The sequence below is a fragment of the Podarcis tiliguerta genome (genome assembly GCF_965153285.1).
Source record: "Podarcis tiliguerta genome assembly, chromosome: 6".
In the NCBI taxonomy this organism is placed as follows: Eukaryota; Metazoa; Chordata; class Lepidosauria; order Squamata; family Lacertidae; genus Podarcis; species Podarcis tiliguerta.
In genome coordinates, this window is record NC_139539.1 from 93,967,213 (window position 1) to 93,987,370 (window position 20,158).

Sequence of the window (20,158 nt, forward strand, 5' to 3'; positions counted from 1 at the left end):
AAGAAAGGAATAGACTCCAGATCTCTAGACCAGGGGTCGCCAAAAATTTTAGCCACAGGCCAGTTCACTGTCCCTCAGACCTTGTGGCTGGCCGGAGAAGGGGCACTGGGGGGGGGGTGAGCTGGAAGAAGAGGCAAGAGGGGCAGGTAGTCCTCCTCCCCACCCCCCAGCCGCTGCGCTTACCTTCCCAGGGGCTGCTGCCACCACCACTGCTGCTGCTGCTTCTCGTGAGTTGGCAGAGCAAGCTTGTCTGCTCTACTCCCTGGCCCACAGGAGCACCAGGGCGGCAGCAGTGATAGCAGAGGGAAGATGAGTGGCATGAAAGGGCTGGCTCCAGAGAGGGGCTGCTTAAAATGTTGCTCAGCCAGCTCAGCCCAGCCCCCTTCCTCCTCTAGGCAGGGCAGGGAGAATCCAGGAGGAGGGAGGCGCCGTCGTGGTGTGTGAGGGGAAGGAGAAAAAAATGGAATAGTGCAGGGAGAAAAATGGCGCAGCCCGAACAAACAGGATCCCCACACTGATCCACAGACAGACCGCTAGCCAAATCATGAAGGCAATTGGGCCTGATCCGGTCCCCGGGACTTAGTTTGCTGACCACCGCTCTAGACTGTAGAGACAAGAGCTATTCTTTTGACATCCAGAAGGTGCTGATGGCTTCTAGCCCTGGCTGGTGTTTGGATAGATTTCATGTCCTTAGGGAGGTCATGAATTTATTTCTGGGACAACATGTATACTCCATTATGTAACCTAGAGAGACCATCTCCCAAACCTATACTTCAGAACTAGTTTGATGCATAGTAAAGCGTCACCTACCTTTAGTTACGGGCAGGGAGCTGGTGTCAGGAAGAGGAGGATTTATTCTAAACCTTGCTGAACATAGCAGATGTGTTTGTCCCTGGTTGGGTCTGCATGGAGCTGCACCAAACCCCTGGGATAAACTCTGCTAGAAGTACTTCCCTGAAGTCCAGTTCCTCGTGGAATAAGCCTGAGTGTAAAGACTGTCACTGTTTTGGTTCTTTTTCTTCCTTTCTAGAATAGACTAGGCCTTCTTTTCATCTTTACTCTTTCTGAGCACTAGATCAAATGCCTTGCCAAACAGCTTTGTCCCTGAGAAGGGATGCTCCAGCCAGCCTGGACTAAGAACTGACTGGTTGCCCAAGTCCTCAGTCATATGTTACTCCTGGCCACCATGTTAACTGTCAAGGCTTGAAACTATAACCTGAGGGTACCCATGAGAAGTGTCTGCCATGAGCACAGAAGCCAGTCCAATCTTCTCGGGACCATCATGACAGTAAGAGCTGTTTGACAGTGGAATTTGCTGCCAAGGAGTGTGGTGGAGTCTCCTTCTTTGGAGGTCTTTAAGCAGAGGCTTGACAACCATATGTCAGGAGTGCTCTGATGGTGTTTCCTGCTTGGCAGGGGGTTGGACTCGATGGCCCTTGTCTCTTCCAACTCTATGATTCTATGATTCTATGATCCTTAATCACCTTGGACTTACCTTCCAGCTCCTGGAACCACATAGAATAATAGAATCATAGAATTGTAGAGTTCGAAGTGACCCTGAGGATGATCTAGTCAAACCATACAAAGCTAGAGCTGGCAAGCAAAGCCCAGAAGGCAGTAGCAGAAGCTTCAAATCTCCTGTGAAGACACCTTGACCTTCTTGTCATAAGGGTCCTTGGTCTTCCCTTCCCTTCTGCAGAGTGACAGAAGAAGCAGGCATATGCTTATAGAAAGATGACTTCCTGGAGGACCTTATGACCTTCTTGTCATAAGGGTCCTTGGTCTTCCCTTCCCTTCTGCAGAGTGACAGAAGAGGCAGGCATATGCTTATAGAAAGATGACTTCCTGGAGGAGCTAGATGATAATGAGCTCAAGGGTGGAGACCTCCTGTTCCTTTTGTGGCTAGTGTGCTCCCAAGGATAGTGCTTTTGCTGTTTCCTTCTGGAACTTTCTAGACCCCAAACAGGAACAGATATGACTGCTCCTCCCATCCCCTTCCAAATACAAAACCAGCCAGGGTATTTCATGGGCAATCATTCCCCTCATCCAAGTGAAGAATTTGGGTGTAACTCACTACCCAGATCCAGAGGTCTATTGGTATTGGGAATAAGAGCCTCATATTATGAGATGCTGAAGAGCCAGCCTGCGAGGACTGCAGTGCTTGGCCTTCCCCTGGCACCACTGTGTCCCTGACACATCTTTCTGGGATTTCCTGTCTGCTGCAGTTACCCCAGCAGCCCAAAGCTCATGTCTGGTCCCCTGGAGTGGGGGAAAGCTTAGAAAAATGTAAGCATTATTTGGCAAATATATCACCCAAAACAGCTCTGACACAGGTGGGAGGAGTGAGAACTAGCTTGGGCAGTGAGATTGGCCTGACAGCCCCAGAAGGGGTGAGGAGCCTGCTTGCTGTCCCACTGCAACAATGGCATGCGATCTCTAATGTTGACCTGCTCTGTTCCCTGTGCCCCAATCCCTAGCTGCGAGGTGTTGGGTGGTGTAGAGGGGGGAAATGAAAAGGCAACAATAATATTTTGTTTTACACTGGTGTCCTTGAGAAGCTCACAAAAAAGCCCTGATAGGTCTGATCTGGGAGGGCAGGGGGCCTGGAGAGGACCATCCTTATTGGCTCTGCTGCTGTCCTGGGGATGGGGCTCATCCTGAAGGTTTGGAACACCCTTCAGGGGCTACAGGAGAATTCTGGGACTCACTGCAACTACTTCTATAATTAAATTGTGAAGCTGTGGAGTGAAGCCCAGCATGAGATAAGGGAAGTGAAAAACTGTGCTAAGATGTGAACGCAACCTAACACTAGTTCTTCCTGAATCTATAAGGCATACTTCCAAGTACAATCATAAATTATGGTTACACCTAAAATAAATAAGTAAACATCCACAACTGTTTTCGGCCACAAGACGTAAGAAAATATTACTTAAAGAAAGCTAACTGAAAAGGCTCAAGCTGGCAACTCTTTTGCCTAGGGTAAAAAAGATTCCAAATTCTGTGTAAATTGTGGACTGATAACTGTAGCAATGGGACAACAATGGGACCGTTCCCTTATCTCAGTGGAACTGGGAAGAAATAAGCCACCCCTTCTCACTCACTGCCCCCAAGGTGAGACTGGGCTTTCCCACCCCATAAATTTGTTTAGGAAAAAGCAAGATATGCAACTGACTGCTAAGTACTTGAATGCACATCTACTTGGGTCCCCATTTCAACTCTTTGCAGCCTTGAAGGGAGCTTTTCTTCATGAGCAATAGTTGGCTTTACAGCTGTTGTTATCTGCTTACCAAAAGCTTTGGTGCTGGCAAAGCAAGTAGCACAAATGTGAACAATAGTTGGCTTTACACCCTTTGTTATCTGCTTACCAAAAGCTTTGGTGTTTGCAAAGCAAGTAGCACAAACGTGAACTTCAGATGCCCGGCTATTGATTTACAGACAAGTGAGCAAGAGCAAGCAAGCTGTGTGGTAGGAATTGCAGTGTCCTCCCATTCTACACTATTTTTTTAAAAAATGGTCAATTTTAAAAATAGAGGTACTGTAGCAAATGTCTGAATGAAAGCTATCTGGTGAAAACTATTCTTTTTCTTTTCTTTTTTGGCTGATGGTCACTATCAGGCTGTCTTTACTCCTTTGTGCTGCAGAATTAAATCACTGGGTATGATTTCAACATCCCACCCCCCCCTTTGTTCCCCTAGAGAGGAATTATATTATGTCAGAATGAGCCCTTACTTTCTGCAAAGGAGTTATAATTCTTCTTGAAATAATCGTTTTTAAAATGCTTAAATCATGAGAAAATTGAGAATCCCAGAGGGAAAAGAACTTAAATTATGCATCTCAAGGAATACACAGGTTAATTCTGTTGCTTCTAGGAAGTTTTAGATTCACTTTAACTATAACCCACTTGTAAATACTATTACATTCTAGAAGAAAACATTTATGACCATGCTAGCCAATTTAAAGATAGATACGTAAGCAGAGACTTCTTGTACTAATCCTCCAGTACTAGCTACTATTACTACTACACCCCCAATCCAAGCTGTAGCATTAATAGAGGGAATGAAGTTGGAGAAACTGCTTGTTATGAGCTGTCAAGAAGGACACTGCATTTCCAAAACAGAGAGGAAAATATGTAATACAGTAACACAGAGATATAAAACTTACCTCCATACAAGTCACAGAACAACTACTGCTTTCAATCATAGATATAAAGTTGAGAGAGAGAGAGAGAAGTAATCCAGTGAAATTTAAATATCAACCAACAACAATTAGGAAACAGGGGAAAAACCAGCTTGGGAGCGTGCTCTGTGAGGGGGTTTGGCTTTTTTCCTTTTCCTTTTAAAAAGGGTATAACCTCTTCCAGCTGTGACCTAATAAAGGCAACATTTGATTAAAAAGAGGAAGCTTGAAACAAGAAGACAAGTTCCAACTCAGGAAGGCTGCAATACACGTAACTCCACCCTCAACTATCCTCATTCAGCAATGCAAAAAGATTACAATATTATTCCTAAAGCTGGGTGTAACTCAATGTGTCACACCCCTTGCCAAACGCCTTCATTATATTTCATTGCAACAGAGCGACTATTTGGACACTGAGTTGCTTCAATATGGGTAGTTGTTAAAATTAGTAAGAAAACCAGAGCCTTGGATATGTGCTGGTTTGAAATGCAGCCAAAAAGGAGGTTAAACATAAGATAAATTATTGCAAGCCATTAAGACTGCCAAAATATAAAAGCTAAAGTTAGACTATGTGCTTTGTGGAACACATCACAACGTTTTTCCACTTTGTTGTCTGTTGCTATGAGTAATTTAAGCACAGTCATCCAGAATGCCATTATTTAGAAATTGTTCTTCAAAAAGAAAAACGGCATTCAATATGTGATTCTTTTTTCCTACTCTTGCAGTCAAGGAGAGCAGCAGCAACACAGGATAGAATTTATTTGAGTAACCCTATATTATGTGGTAAAAGGGATCAACTAAGGTCTTGCCACTGGGCAGAGTGAAATGGCTCCATGGGTGTCTTAGTTTGGCTGCTGCAAAGCAAGAGCAGACTGTTGTTTATTATTATTGCATTTTTATTCCCAGGGAAGGGGAAGAGGCATTTTCAGCTATAGGTGCCAAATAACTGAAATCCTGGAGTGCCAGGACCCACTTTTATACCAAACATGCATTTGTGGACCAATTTCTTTTCTTCCTCACCCCCCAACCCCATATTTATATGGTGGTAAGTGCTGCTGTTGAGCCATGAACCATAGTGGGACGCGGGTGGTGCTGTGGGTAAAAGCCTCAGCGCCTAGGGCTTGCCGATCGAAAGGTTGGCGGTTCGAATCCCCGCGGCGGGGTGCGCTCCCATTGCTCGGTCCCAGCGCCTGCCAACCTAGCAGTTTGAAAGCACCCCTGGGTGCAAGTAGATACCGTATTTTTTGCTCTATAAGACTCACTTTTTCCGTCCTAAAAAGTAAGAGGAAATGTGTGTGCGTCTTATGGAGCGAATCCAGGCTGCGCAGCTATCCCAGAAGCCAGAACAGCAAGAGGGATTGCTGCTTTCACTGCGCAGCAATCCCTCTTGCTGTTCTGGCTTCTGAGATTCAGAATATTTTTTTTCTTATTTTCCTCCTCAAAAACTAGGTGCGTCTTGTGGTCTGGTGCGTCTTATAGAGCGAAAAATACGGTAAATAGGAACCGCTTACTGGCGGGAAGGTAAACGGCGTTTCCGTGTGCTGCACTGGCTCGCCAGATGCAGCATTGTCACACTGGCCACGTGACCCGGAAGTGTCTCCGGACAGCGCTGGCCCCCGGCCTCTTAAGTGAGATGGGCGCACAACCCTAGAGTCTGTCAAGACTGGCCCATACGGGCAGGGGTACCTTTACCTTTACCGTTTAAGTGCTGCTGTTGAGCCATGAACCATAGTGGGTCCCAGCCCACCAGCTGACAATCAATGAGCCAAACCGACTAGGACTGAAGTTCTGACTAAAAGGCAGCTTTCCACATTCCTAATCCTAAGCATGATTAGTCAGAAGCAAGTTTCACAGAATCAGGGGACCACTACCAGTAAAATATGTATGGAATTGTACAAGACCAATATATATTGGTGTCAAGGTGGAAAATCCAAATATCACACCTCAGAACCTACTAAAACTTTCTCCTGTACAAGTCACATTTAAAATGAACTTAGGCTGTACTTTTGCACAGCTTCTGAATACTTTAACTTTACAATTTGTTTGGCTGCTTTAGATCACACACTCAAAGATCTGGGCTCCCAGTGAATCAAGAGAGGGCAGCCTGATTCTTATGTCTAGCTGGCAGCTTCCAAATTCTGAGGACAAGTGCCTGGACAGTGTAGTTGCTCCTACAACACACTAGCTTAAAGGCTTAAGAGGGGAGTATTGGTATTAATACCCAAGACTGGAGCTATGGGTGATGTTTTACCCCTTCAAAGGTAGTAGAGGACTCTGTAACAGCAGGGTTTGGTTAAAACAAAGGTTTTTTGCTCAAAGGCATATTAATCAGTGATGGTGTCAAAGTTCAACAGTATCTGGCTACCAATGCAAATGTACCTAGTTCACAATAAGCGTAGGTTTCTAAAAATTAGGTCAGGTTGTTGTTGTTGGAGTAACAAGCTTGGTGGGTCAGGGGAATGCTGTGGACATAGTGTATCTTGATTTCAGGAAGGCTTTTGACAAAGTCCCCCATGATATTTTTACGAGGAAACTGCTAAAATGTGGGTTGAAAGAAGTAACTGTTAGGTGGATTTGTAGCTGGTTGGCAGACCGAACCCAAAAAGTACTCATTAATTGTTCCTCATCATCCTGGAAAAAGTGATAAGTGGGGTGCCACAGGGTTCTGTCCTGGGCCCATTGTTGTTCAACATCTTTATAAACAACTTGGATGAAGGAATTGAGGGGATGCTCATCATATTTGCAAACTGGGAGGCACAGCTAATGCAGCAGATGACAGAATCAAAATTCAATTTGACCTTAACAGATTGGAGAACTGGGTGCAAGCTAACAAAATGTATTTCAACATGGACAAATGTAAGTTTCTGCACTTAGGCAGGAAGAACCAGATGCACAAATAAAAGACAGGGAACACCTGGCTTACTAGCAGTACATGTGAAAAGGATCTAGGCGTCTTGGTGGACCACATGCTTAACTGAGTAAAAAGTGTGAGGCAGCAGCAGCAGCAGCAGCAGCAAAAAAAAAAAAAAAAAAAAAAAAAAAAGCTAATGCTTTTCTAGGCTGCATCAACAGAAGTCTAGTGTCCAGATCAAGAGAATAGTACCACTCTATTCTGCCTTAGTCAGACCACACCTGGAATACTGTTTCCAATTCTGGGCACCACAATTTAAGAAGGATGCTGACAAGCTGGAACATTTGCAGAGGAAGGTAACCAAGGGACTTGGAAACCAAGCCTTATGAGGAACGATGGAAGGAGTTGGTTATGTTTAGCCTGGAAAAGAGGAGACTGAGAGGAGATATGATAGCCATCTTCAAATATCTCAAGGGCTGTCACATGGAAGAGGGAACAAGCTTGTTTTCTTCTGCTCTGGAGGGTAGGATCGGAACCAATGGCTTCAAGTTACAAGAAAGGAGATTCAGACTAAACGCCGGGAACAACTTTCTGACCATAAGAGCTGGTCGAGAGAGGAACTGTCTCCCTTGGGAGGTTGTGGACTCCCCTTTCTTGGAGGTTTTTAAGCAGAGGTTGGATGCCCATTTGTCCTGGATGCTTTAGCTAAGATTTTTGCATTGCAGGGGTTGAACTAGATGACCCTTGGGATTCCTTCCAACTTTACAGTTCTATGAATCTAAGCAAACAAATTTCGAGGAAGCCTCTCTTGTTCCTGAATATTGTCTCCTGATCACATCAGAAGAAAATTTGAATCAAGAATATGATGAGCATGTGTCTATTATTTATTGTCTAAGCCAGGCAATAAATGTATCATCATTTGTATTTGTGGAAGGAAAGTCTATCTCATTCTTGAAATTAACATCAGCTTTGAAAAAGAGATACATAATTTACAGTCTTAACCCTTTGTTGTCAAGTGCACCCTAACAGCACTGGAAATGAGTCAAAAAACTTGCCTTCCTCTTCTACAACTACATGCTCCAGGTTGGTCCTCAACCATGAGATGTAAATCACCCTGTGAGGCACAACTCCTTAACTGAATAAATAAATAAAAAAATCAATGTTTTTATTCTTAATACTTTTTGCGGTCAAAACCCCTGCTGAAATGCCAGGGGCAACTGAAAAATAATACACACAAAATACTTGGGGGCAAAGAAACCCTGCAAAATGCTGCTCAAATGGATAAGCTACTCATCATGCACACAGGTGCATAATGCTGAACCTGTTCTACCCACTTCTAGTGAGAAAGGATTACAGAGGGTGAGAAAAACAATTACTTAGACTAAAGCAATATTTTTTTACTAATTGCAGAAAAAGCAAATTAGTCACCTTCTGTAATATCAACACAAACAGTATTAGGGACCAATAATACTACAGAGGTTTACATTATTTTAAAAACGTAACTTTAAAAAAAAAATCCAGTTAGAACTTTCCTTGTGATCCAGCAAAACTCACAAATCCTGCTTCTGGAGACACTGCAACCCCAAATGTATCTGAAAGTGTTTCTAAGCAACCAACACCCTCAAGCCAGTGGTACCAAGCGGTGAAAGTTCACCTTATGCAACACAAACAAAGTTTATGCAACAAAGGAAGTACCCACCATTGCCCTATTGAAACCATGCCTCTCCCAGCCCTTTAAGGCATCTGCCTGTGTGTGCACCTTATCACAGTAAACAAGGATAACTAGTAATATAGCCGTAATACAGGCGCCCTCTGGAGGAAAGATTTTACCTGACCAATGAGGATGTGTGTGCAAGGATTTGGGTTTCACCTTAACTGCCAACTCTTTTGCTAATGGATGTTTCTGTAGAAGGGCATGACACATTTCACATTTAGAGTAAACAGCCCAAACTAGCAAAGAAACATATTCATGCAGGAATCCTCCTCCATTTTTCTCAACATAACTAACCACATATTTTACCTCCCTTTAACATCTTGTGGTAGAAAACAAAAAGGGGGGGGGGATCGTTCCCTAAGTGCTTCTTCTTTTCAGATATATTTGCACAAAGCTTGCTCTCTGTAGGTTTTGCCCAGGTATGGAAATTTACAGTATGTACAGGTTTTAATATTTCTCTTAATAGGCAGTCAATGTGGTATTGACAAATTTCTGAGCAACAAAGCCTATTTTAGAAATGGACTGCAGTACGACAAATCTGCTCACCACAAAATGGCAGAGACTCCTGCATTACGGCGGAAGAAGCTTAATGAACTAACATTCCCGATCAATACTTTAATTAAACAAACAGAAAATAATCAATATATGTCACACTACCATGACCATACTAACCAGAACACCATGAAAAAATTTCTTCTGACCTAGAATCCAAGCTATGCTTCAGAGATCAATGTAATAAAAGAATAAAAACATCCTATTTGTGGGGGGTTGGTTTATCAATTCTTAGAAGAAAGGGGTAATATAGATTTATTTATGTTGCATTTCTCACAAGGACCACAAATAGGTATTAGGACACCGTATTAATAAAATTCAGCCAGGGGGTGTTTTATTTTATTAGACCAGTTACATAATGCAAGCTTTCAGACTTGATACTTAGCACTCGCATAGTGCACTTCAAGTAGCCCAAGTGCTTCACATACATTATCTCAATAATCCTTACAACAGCCCTGTAAGGTAGGCCAGTAGGACTATTACCACATTATAGATGCCAAACCAGGTCTGAGGGTAATAGTGGCTTGCGGAATGAATTTGTGGCCGAGACAGGATTTGAAACAGGAACTTCCTACTCACTTAGCCACTGTGCTACATCAGGATTTTCTGAGGCCTGGGAGTTCAGAACAAATGGGTGAGACAAGGCTTCACCTTACTAAGGACTTTCATTTTATCCTTGCTTAGAACAACCATGACGTAAGAAAAACTGGGCCCAATAAAATATAGTATTTCAACTATTCTGTGCCTCTCATTATGTGTGATAAACACAACTACAAACATCAACAAATTATGAGGAAGATTTGCACCACAGAGAGTGAAAGGTCAATCTTGGAAGCATGCACCTTCCAAAATGTGTCTGTGGTAGTGAACCACACAGAGCTTTGTCTAAAGCATAATATATTTCCTCCTTTGCGTGTCAGTGGTAGAGAATCTCTCTCTCTCTCTCTCTCAGGATCCCATGCAGTTTCCCAGAAAAGTTCAACAGCAGGAGTGTTACCTACAAACATATAAACTGAAAGAATAAAAAAATATAATGTGGCAGGCTTTATGGTGCCTTTTAATTATTTTAAACAAAATATAAATGCATATTTTCAAACAACAAAAAGTGCCTGAAGTGTGCCTTTTAAAATAAACATATAACACACTACTGTTGAAAACAATACTAGAAAACCTACTTTCAGCTTGTGAAGGTGATCCCGTTTTGCCTAAGTGGGTCAATGGAAGTTGCTTGAATACTTTGCATCCCATTACCTTGTATCTGTCCAGAGGGTCTTCCTGCTGGAGCTGATTCTCTCGCATCATCTGATACTCCCTCTCATATTTCCTCAGCTTCTTTGTGGGCACCTACAGAGGAACAAAAACTAATGTTAGTGATGTTAAGAGCAACACTTGGGAGTAGGGGCTGGGAGAAAAATGAGACAAATTGCTGTGCCAACACAGAGAGGGTAACAGAAGATCCGGACATTCCCTACTGAAGTTCAGCAAATGAGCAACATTAACTTGTTAAAGTCTGTCTCTGAAATTCAAGCAATGTCTAAAGTAAAACTGTATAATGTGGTGCCCCTTGCCCTGGTGGGCAGAATTGTGGGAGGAAAAGTAAAGGGCTCTTAATGAAGAAATTAACAACAACAACAACAACAACAACAACAACAACAACCCACCCTTCACCCTATGTTCCAGGGCAGGTTACAATGTTAAAATTCAATATTTCAAACAACTTAAACACAAAAAATTAGGAGGTCCTAAAAAAAGACACTGCAGGTATCAAAAGCCAGGGTAAAGAGTCTTCAGTATTCTCTGCAAGCAGTATAATGAAGGTGCGAGACACACCTCTGTGGGAAGGGAGGTTCACAGCTTAGGAGCCACCAATGAATGCCCTCCCTCCCATGAGCTTCTGGGGGTGAAGGAACTACCAAGAAGGTGCTGATCTCAGCACCAAAGAGGGTTCGTAGGGAGATATTTGGTGCCTAAGTGACTTAGGGCTTTAACTACTAATGTGAGCACCTTGAATTGGGCCTGGAAACAAACTTGCAACCAGTGCAGCAGTTTTAAAGCAGAGGCTATATGAGATATAAACGGAGCCCTAGCCAGCAATCTGGCTGCTGCATACTGGACCAATTGAAGTTTTCAAATCATCTTCACCGGCAGCCCCATGTGGAGCACATTGCAGTAATCTAACCTGGAAATGAACTACAGCATGGAGTGCAGTAGGCAAGTCATCTCCAAAAGGGGCTGCAGCTGGCAAACCAGTTGGAGCAGAAAAAGGCACTCCTGGCCACTGAGGTCACCTGAGCCTCTAGTCAGTGTTGAATTGAGGAGCACTCCTTCCAAGGGAGTGCAACCCTATCCCGGACAGGCTACTTCCCTACCTCCTGGACATGAGCATCTGGGATACATAACACCTCTCTTTTCAGGATTCAGCTGCAGTTTATTGACCTACATCCAAGCCATCACTACCTCCAAGCACTGGTCCAACACCTCAACCACCTCTCTGATTCAGATGGAACAAAAGATAGCGCTGGATGCCATCTGCATTTTTATGACAGTTCACTCCAAATCTTGTGATGATGTATGAAGCTGGGCTGTTTAAAGTTTGTTGTAAGCCAGAATTTTTACTCTGACAAAATTGAGGATTCATCTCTGACAAAATCCTGCTCCTAGCTATGCAGAAGAAGGTAGTGCATGAGCCCAGCATTTCACTTGGGCTTACTGCAGATCACGCATGTAGCATTAAACCACGGTTTGATGCTACATGTTAACACTGATAGTGTGTCAACAAATATTAAATTAACTTCTGTTGAGTCCAACAATAGCATCAGCACAACTGCTCTTGGGGAGAGAAGGTAGAACTGCAGTCTTAATATTGCTCTTTCAAATTACTTTGTCAATTTCTTTCCAAAAGAAGAAATTCAGGGTTTGCAATAATGTTCAGTTTTTACAAGATAAAACAGAAGGCAAAAGCCTCCCTTCCCTATCTATCCAAGACAATCTTAATTCAGTATAATTCAGAGGCAAAAAATGCTTCAATTTGATCAGTCAGGAAGAAAGAGGGGCAGACCTAAGCAAATAAAGGTTTTTAAAACCCATATTCTTTTTCCTATATATCCTTGGCTTTTAAGACTCTGGTCACACCCTTAAAATCCAGATCCTGAAGAACAGATGCAAAGCACATCAGACTGCCTTCTGTGCCCTCCTCAGCATGCTGATGTTTTGTGCATGGGGACACAGCAGATTCCTAACATGTTGCTAGGATACCTCTCAGCAAATGCACTTCTTATATTCCCTGATGTTTTGCCACTACCCTTCTGTCAACAGAAGCAAGACAATAACAGAAAATACAGGGTAGTGTATAAACTGGTGTGTAAAGCATTGCCACTAAGGCAAAAGAAGATTCGAGAGTTTGCAGGGGCAGTGACAGAAACACTAAAGTTGGCTTTTGAGGGAACAGCAATAAGTAAAATTGCTGTTAATTGCTAGTGCATGACGTGCATGGCAAGAATGAGCAGCAGCAAAGCTTAGGCTCAGGCACTCTCCTCCATCTTGGAAGCTTTGCTTTCAGATTTGGTTAACCAGTTTGTTGTGTCCTAAAGCCCAAATAACTGCAGTTAACATTAACTATGGCTAGTTTCAAACAAGCCAACTTCAAAGCATGTTTGCTGAAGCTCACTTGCTGAAACAAATATAAGTTTATGTTAACCACTCCTCTGGGTCTAGATAACATGCCCCACAGTGGTTAACCAAAATTGAAAGCCAATGCTTCTGAAATTCTTCTCCCAGCCCTGTGGGAGGAGAAGGGAGGCTGTGTTCAAATCCATGGCTCACTGTGGCTTGTTTTTGCTCATGACATGTGAATGTGTTTACCATAAAATAGAAATGAGTGTACATTTATCACTAGCCCATGTGTCCAAGCTCCAATTCCATGTTTAGCTCCATTACAGAGGTAGGAAAGTAGGTGGAGCTTTCATTCCATAGTCTATTCGAAACAGGCAAACAAATGCTTCTATGCCAAATCAATATTAATTGGGGAACTTTTTAAAATCACAAATACAATATTTCAAATTGTCTTTCAGTTACAGAAAGCTCAGCTCAGATTCTATATAATTTTGCTCAGACTGGAATCTAGCATAACAAATTATGATCACATACAGCCCATAGACTCATACTAAAGTTATTAATCAATTGGTTCCAATTAATAACCTGCTTTGCATAGAATACACTAATTAAATTAGAGTAAAAGAAATATAATATACCCTAATAGATTAATGTTTGAAAGAATGAATGTAGAAGTCACATAGAGAAAATTATCCCATGTTTTTTTAATACTTCTATTGTCCTCCCGAAAACAGTAATATTGCTATTAGGTGTGAAGAGATATGTTGTCTCAGCACGTTAGGCTCAAAGTTACAGATATAAAGATTCTGCTCAAGGGAGAGGGAAAAGCCAAAGTAAAATTTCAATGTAAAAAACCCATTTGTTTTTCTGTGTAAGAAATCTAATCAAGGGACTCGACATACCAGACCTGACACAGCAGACAAGCCAAAACTGGAAATTTCTTACTATGAATTATTGTTTACTGAAGTCTCCTGGAGGGCAATCCGAAGAACAATCCAAATGGGAAGACAATCCAAATAATGTATTCTATGTGAGGTGCTTAACCATACACAAAAGCCCTCAGAAGAAAGGAAGGAAAGGTCCACTGCAGTTCTGGAAGGGTGGCCATTTTAAGGCCAATTCATCCATTAAAGGAGTACTGGGGAAGCTGCTTCTTCATTACTTCCTCCCATGTTGCTCTGGCAATGTTTGATGCAGACCGTAACTGCTTCAACAATCCCACCAAAGTGGTTCCTGCACCTGAATATGATCAGAGCAGAGTGGAAAGACAGCATTCATCTAGGAAGGAGTGACCTCACAGAATCTTACAGCTGGAAGGGACTCAAGGGTCACCTAGCCCAACCCCCCTTTTATTGTATTTATTATTTTTATTGACACTGTCCACAAAGTTCCCATATCACAGGAGTGGTATGAGAAGAAAACGGCTTCCAGACTGCCACGGTAATATAGGAATTGTTAATTACTCCGTGACAACAAAACAAGCAAAAACAACGCCGTATTTGAAGTTCACAGCTGGATTGGGGCCTATCAATGACAAATAGCCATGATGGCTCTGCTCTGCTTCTGACTGTGGAACCACAGTGCTCTGGTGCTTGGATTCTGATGGGCCACTGACAGAACAGGAGGCCAGGCTAGTTGGGCTGATCCAGTTGGGCTGACCATTAGTTCCAGTCGTGGCCGACTCTGGGGTTGCAGTGCTCATCTCGCTTTATTGGCCAAGGGAGCCGGCGTACAGCTTCCGGGTCATGTGGCCAGCATGACTAAGCTGCTTCTGGCGAACCAGAGCAGTGCACGGAAATGCCATTTACCTTCCCGCTGGAGCGGTACCTATTTATCTACTTGCACTTTGATGTGCTTTTGAACTGCTAGGTTGGCAGGAGCAGAGACCAAGAAACAGGAGCTCACCCCGTCGTGGGGATTCAAACCGCCGACCTTCTGATCAGCAAGTCCTAGGCTCTGTGGTTTAACCCACAGCGCCACCCATGTCCCACTTCAAGCTCTAACTTAGAGCAATTTTAATGCGGCTAAGAAACAATTCACACCTTCATGACCCAGCACAGCATGCTTAGCTCGTAACCAAAATGAACAACAATTGCAGGGGTGCAGAGCACAGGGTTTCGTTGCCTTTGTCAGTTATCCTGTCTTCTGTTAGCCTTGGAGGACTTCAGTGCTTAAGTTCTGTTTCCAGAAACGACATAGAAAAGTTGGAAGGGCCAGTGAAACCAGTATAATCAGGCCATGATTCTCTTGACAGCAGTAGAAAAAAGAATAACCGCTACAATTACCAGCTACAATTACAATACTGAGTGGGTGGAGGCAAAGTTATTGTTTCAGAGCAGGAATGGGGAAACCCATGACTCTCCTGTTGAATTAAAAGTCCAATCACCCCTGGCCATTGGCCATGCTGACTGGGAGATGGGAATTTGAGTCCATTATGTTTGCATTTGAGTGTGTACACACACACACACCCCTCTCCAAATGCATCACTGGATTTTTAATTATGTTATTGCACATGCATTTCTTCTATTATCTTTTTCGAGTCATGCTACGGCCTCATACCCTGAAACTGGAATCGGTAATCAGATAACAGTGGTTATATCCATGGTGGTCCCCCAGAGAAACAACTGCCAGGGAAAAGGCAGAGGAGTGTAATTTTCAGACATAATGTGCTTTGTTTTTGGTTGTAAAATTTAGATTGTGAAATGCTTGCTTTTTGCTTTAAAGGTTCTAGGATGGTCAAAATTTCATAGGTAGGGGCTGTTTTAATCAGGAAGTTTTGTACAGGAAGTTGGTATTTGAGAGATTAATGTCTTCATAGGCTTACCGCCAAGAAATATAATTTAAATGTGCAACATTTATTGTCATAACACTAGGAGCACTGACTCTAGAACAATTTGCACAAAATTAGGACTCATCCACACTTTGTTTGCCCCAGGGAAAACCAGCAGTTTAATTCTGAATTGGAACAAAAGGGCAATTGGGTTTTCTGTGGATTGCCTTTTGTTCCAATTCAGCACTAAAGAATGTGTTTTCCAAAGGAAAGCAGTGGGGCAACGGCAAACCCGCTCAGACCCATGCCTAGAAAGCAAGGGACAAGCAAGAAACCGTTCAGACCTGTGCTTTCCTATGCACAGAAGAAGCAGAAGAGTGGACAAGCCCCTAGCATCATTGCTCCTTAACAGGTAGCAGTATACTTAGTAACCAGGGTATGAAAGGCACTATAAGTTTTGTTGTTTTTCCACGTGAAAAATGGCTTAAGAGAAGCTTACTACAATCATCTTTCTCAGCCCACTTCTTTCTTAATAAAATACTTCAAGTCCATTGTCATTCTTTCCAGGAATTAAGCTAACATACGCAAATCACAGCAATCAGTCTTACAGCATATTGTTGTTCATAATCCAAGTACTTTTACAAATATTATTCAGAAGCCACTAAATTAGGTATTAGATTATGGATCAATTACCATGAAAAATTGCATCATAACTGCTTTGTTAACAGGAAACTTCTGCTTGCCATTGCCCAGTTAAGACACAATTGTTCTCAAATAATTCTACAAGGCACTGGCGGGGCACAAGAGCACAGTGGAACTGAATGTTCCCATCAACAACAGTTTCCATCACTGCCACCAACATTTCTGGATTACTAGCACTCCCAGAAAGAAATCACACAGAACTTCAGTTGGAGCCACGGTCTCTCTCCTTAAAAAAATTATAGCAGTGAAGGCTGTGTCTTGGCAGTGATCTCTTAGGGTATGCACCTATGACGGCAATTAGGAAACCACTTGCTGTGATAACTTATCATCTGTCCCAGATGTAGTAGCTGATATATAAGAGGACCTTTCCAGGGAAGGAGATATGTGGAGAGGTTGGCTCTGGGAGCTTTGAAAATATATTTGGCAGACTAAAAATAATCTGCTGTTTGTGATCCTAATGATGTTAAGGGACCCATATCTTACATGTGTGTTCATGGAAGTACCACCTCTGGGATCTTTAATCTGGAGATGATTCCATACTACAGAGGTTATTCCACTACATTAATACCAATTTCGACTTGTCAATACTGTACTGCTTACTTGGAAAAATTAGCAAGAACCAATAAATGGCAATATTAGTTATTTACACAGAATGGTGGACAGGGAGTAAATGTGCTACTGGCACTGAATGTGCTTACAGGATCAACTTTGCAGTGCTTTTTGTCTAAAAAAAATGTTTAAGGGTACTCTCATTTCTCTACTCATATTGAAATACTGCCCCTCAATGAGGCAAAACTTAGATTCACAAAATGTTTAGGGGTATGCATCCCCCTGCGTCCCCCCAGAAAAAGGACTGCAACTTTGTAAGATTGAGGCACACTGGCAAGGCACACTAAGACAAACTATAGCTACCTGGGACTGCACTCGTATGTTTGTTCTTGGCTAGAGCTCATGATTAGTCAGGACAAGCACAAGTTCAAACAACACACATGGCAAAGACTTAAGAAAAGACTGGGAGTGGGGGGCAAAGCAGCTGGGAGCTCCCCTCCAGGAGCCCACATGTTCACACTGTCCTGATAAATCATAATCGGTCTTACCACAATGTGCAAACCAGGCCATAGTCATAAATGCTGGAATATACACATCCATCTTGAAAATGTAAGTGAAAAAGAAATGGAAATTTTAGTTGATACACATCCAGAAGTATTAAATAAACAAATGGGGTTGAGGTTTCTCACTGAAGAAGCATTTTATATAGATTGGGCATCTCTTTAAAATAAATGTATTTCTGAAGAATAACAAAATATTGAAGAGGCTAAACAATTATTAGAAATTACAAATGGTTGTTTGGAAAGTACTATTCTGATTGATAGCTGTCTCTGACTTCAATGTTGACTTTCTCTATAACTTTCTATCAAGGACTTTTTCACGAGGCACCAGTGGGGAATCTGCCCACAAACAATACGAGCTTCGAAAGAGGGGTTTTGGTGGGGAAACTTAATATTCTCCCTCCATGCCTGCACTGATTCTGTTAGTATCAATTCCCACAGCTGATGCAATTTGCACCTGCACATTAGGTGCAAAAGTGCATTTAACCTCACATGTCGTTTGGTCATGAGAACTGGAACACCAGGCATGATGCTACAAGGTCTGTGAGGATGCAGAGTAATTAGCATATTTTAAACTTTTCACCCAATAACAAAACCCTGCAAATTGAGAATACAAAACTTTACTAAGCAAAACAGTTAACCACTGAAATCTTGGTTTCCTTCACATTCATTAAAAAATTAGTATTTAAAGTCTCCCTAGTATTTAAAGTCACCTCCTATTTTGATGGGAGGTGACATTCTCTCCAGTTTTTAACAGACGAGGGAATATAAGGGCACATCATCTTACATCACAGTAATAAAAAATGATTTCTATCTGGCATCATGCTAAAATTTATAATGTGGTCGTGGAAATCCCCAATTCAACTCTCACCTCAGCCACAAACTTAGTAGATGGTCTTAGATAAGCCTCTCCCTCCCTCTGCTCTGCCCCAGCCATTTTCAAAGCAAGGCTCTTTTACAGAGAAGACTGTAAAGGTTACTGCAACAGTATATGTCTAGAATTTCAACACCATATAAATGCTATTATCGCTACATCTACTTTTGATGAAGTAAACCTGCATGGATATAAACATTCTCTCCAAAACACAATAAAAATCACAACTGCATAATGAAAATGTCAGATTGTATTCTTGCTTCTTCTTGTCTAATAAAGCTAGTATTTTTCCCCACGACTGCAAGTCCCTACATTATCTTGATTAATTGCATATTTTTATCACTATGATTATTATAATCACAAAATTGTAATCCTCTCTGTTAATAAGGCTTTCCTAACACAGTCTTCCTCTTATTATCCAATTCTAATAGGGGGCAAAACACCGCTTGAGCAGGCACAGAACTTTGGATATGCATAAAGATTTCACTGTTAAGTTGATCATTTCTATTTCAAAGCTATCTGTCATGCAATATAGCCTGATTGAGGATTCTGACTAGGTTTGCCAGTATGCCCTGGTGGGAAGGAGAACAAATTTAGTCATTTCTCATTTGTTTATTTTATTTTGTCCTAGTCAGAACAGATTCAGCCTGCTGACTTGCCACTATCATTTTAACATTATTACTGATGCTAAATCTCTGTCCTAAACGCCAGTCAGGCTGGCAAAAATTAACGCCCCCCCCCCCTTCCCCTTTATGTTGGAAGGGCTGTGGAAAGCTTGATTCATTTATTCATGTTCGGTGGGAATGCTCTTACATTAAAAACTTTTGGAATAGAGTATTCTCCATTATATATGCAATTACAGGCCAACCCCTTTCTCCAAATCCTACCTTAGCCCTACAATCTTTGGACATAGACTTAGGTTCCACCCTGTGCCACAGTGAACTAGTAGGCTTCTTACTGACCGCAGCACGATTAGCGGTAGCTCAGCAATGGAAGAAACAAACTGAAATACCCCTGAACATTTGGGGAAATAATATCTGGGATGTCTCAGGGTCTCACCAGACACAGGAGGGCAATTAATGGCATAACAAACAGAGACACCTTCCAAGAAACGTGGCCCCCATTTTTTAATTATGTTAATGGTCAAAATCAAGACCTGGTTATACCAACTACCCAATATTCTCAGTGGAGTGGTTTGAATGTTGAATGTGTAAGTCTATGTCTAGAGACAACGGATAAAACAAACATCGTTAGCTGTACTGCTGGATAGGTGTTTAATGGCTATTGTATTTGTATTTGTTTAAAAACCAATAAAAATTTGGTTGGTATACACATACACACACCTGTCCTAAAGCCAGGTGGAAAGAATTCCTTACCATCACTGGATCTTGGTGGCATTGCTTTAAATTCTTAAAGGACATTGGGGGAGGGGCTCTTATATGGCACATAATTTTCTCTCTTCCTTAACATCAGGATGTCTTTGTTGAGTAGGACATTTTTACAATGATGACAAATAGTAAAGGCGATATGGGAGATAAAGAGTCCTTGCTTGTAAAAGATGACAAGGGAATGAGAACAAGAATATCAGACCAAAAACATGGAGTGGTATTGCATGTTTTCGGCTCTTCAGTTTGAAAGTTTGATATTGATATTTCAAGGATTTGTTTGTATATAGCTGCCTAACTATAACTTTGTATGTTATATCCCAGCGTGAGATTCTGAACAGTAAATGACATGCAAATACGATGTTGCTCATTTGCTGGTATGGAAGCTAAGCTATAGCTACCACTCAGAAGCC

The 20,158-nt window shown here is 42.1% G+C and overlaps 1 protein-coding gene and 2 long non-coding RNA genes across 8 annotated transcripts in view; 2 read left to right on the forward strand and 1 right to left on the reverse strand.

Annotated features, from left to right (window-relative positions):
• Positions 1 to 20,158, reverse strand: part of RABGAP1L (RAB GTPase activating protein 1 like) — a 150,030-nt gene that overhangs the window by 13,325 nt on the left and 116,547 nt on the right. For 3 of the 6 annotated variants that reach the window (XM_083446304.1, XM_083446306.1, XM_083446307.1), the window contains one exon: positions 10,545 to 10,637. In XM_083446304.1, coding sequence (XP_083302430.1) covers positions 10,545 to 10,637 — 93 coding nt within the window. Of the gene's footprint in view, positions 1 to 4,161; positions 4,465 to 9,601; positions 10,306 to 10,544; positions 10,638 to 20,158 lie in introns of those variants that run through there. The other 3 variants (XM_083446305.1, XM_083446309.1, XM_083446308.1) reach the window with 3 other exon arrangements.
• Positions 2,532 to 3,680, forward strand: LOC310680134. The gene is made up of 2 exons (XR_014512655.1): positions 2,532 to 3,513; positions 3,560 to 3,680. It is a non-coding gene; the product is annotated as an uncharacterized lncRNA (long non-coding RNA).
• On the forward strand, positions 4,486 to 7,172 carry LOC310680124. Its single transcript, XR_014512646.1, has 2 exons — positions 4,486 to 5,262; positions 5,919 to 7,172. It is a non-coding gene; the product is annotated as an uncharacterized lncRNA (long non-coding RNA).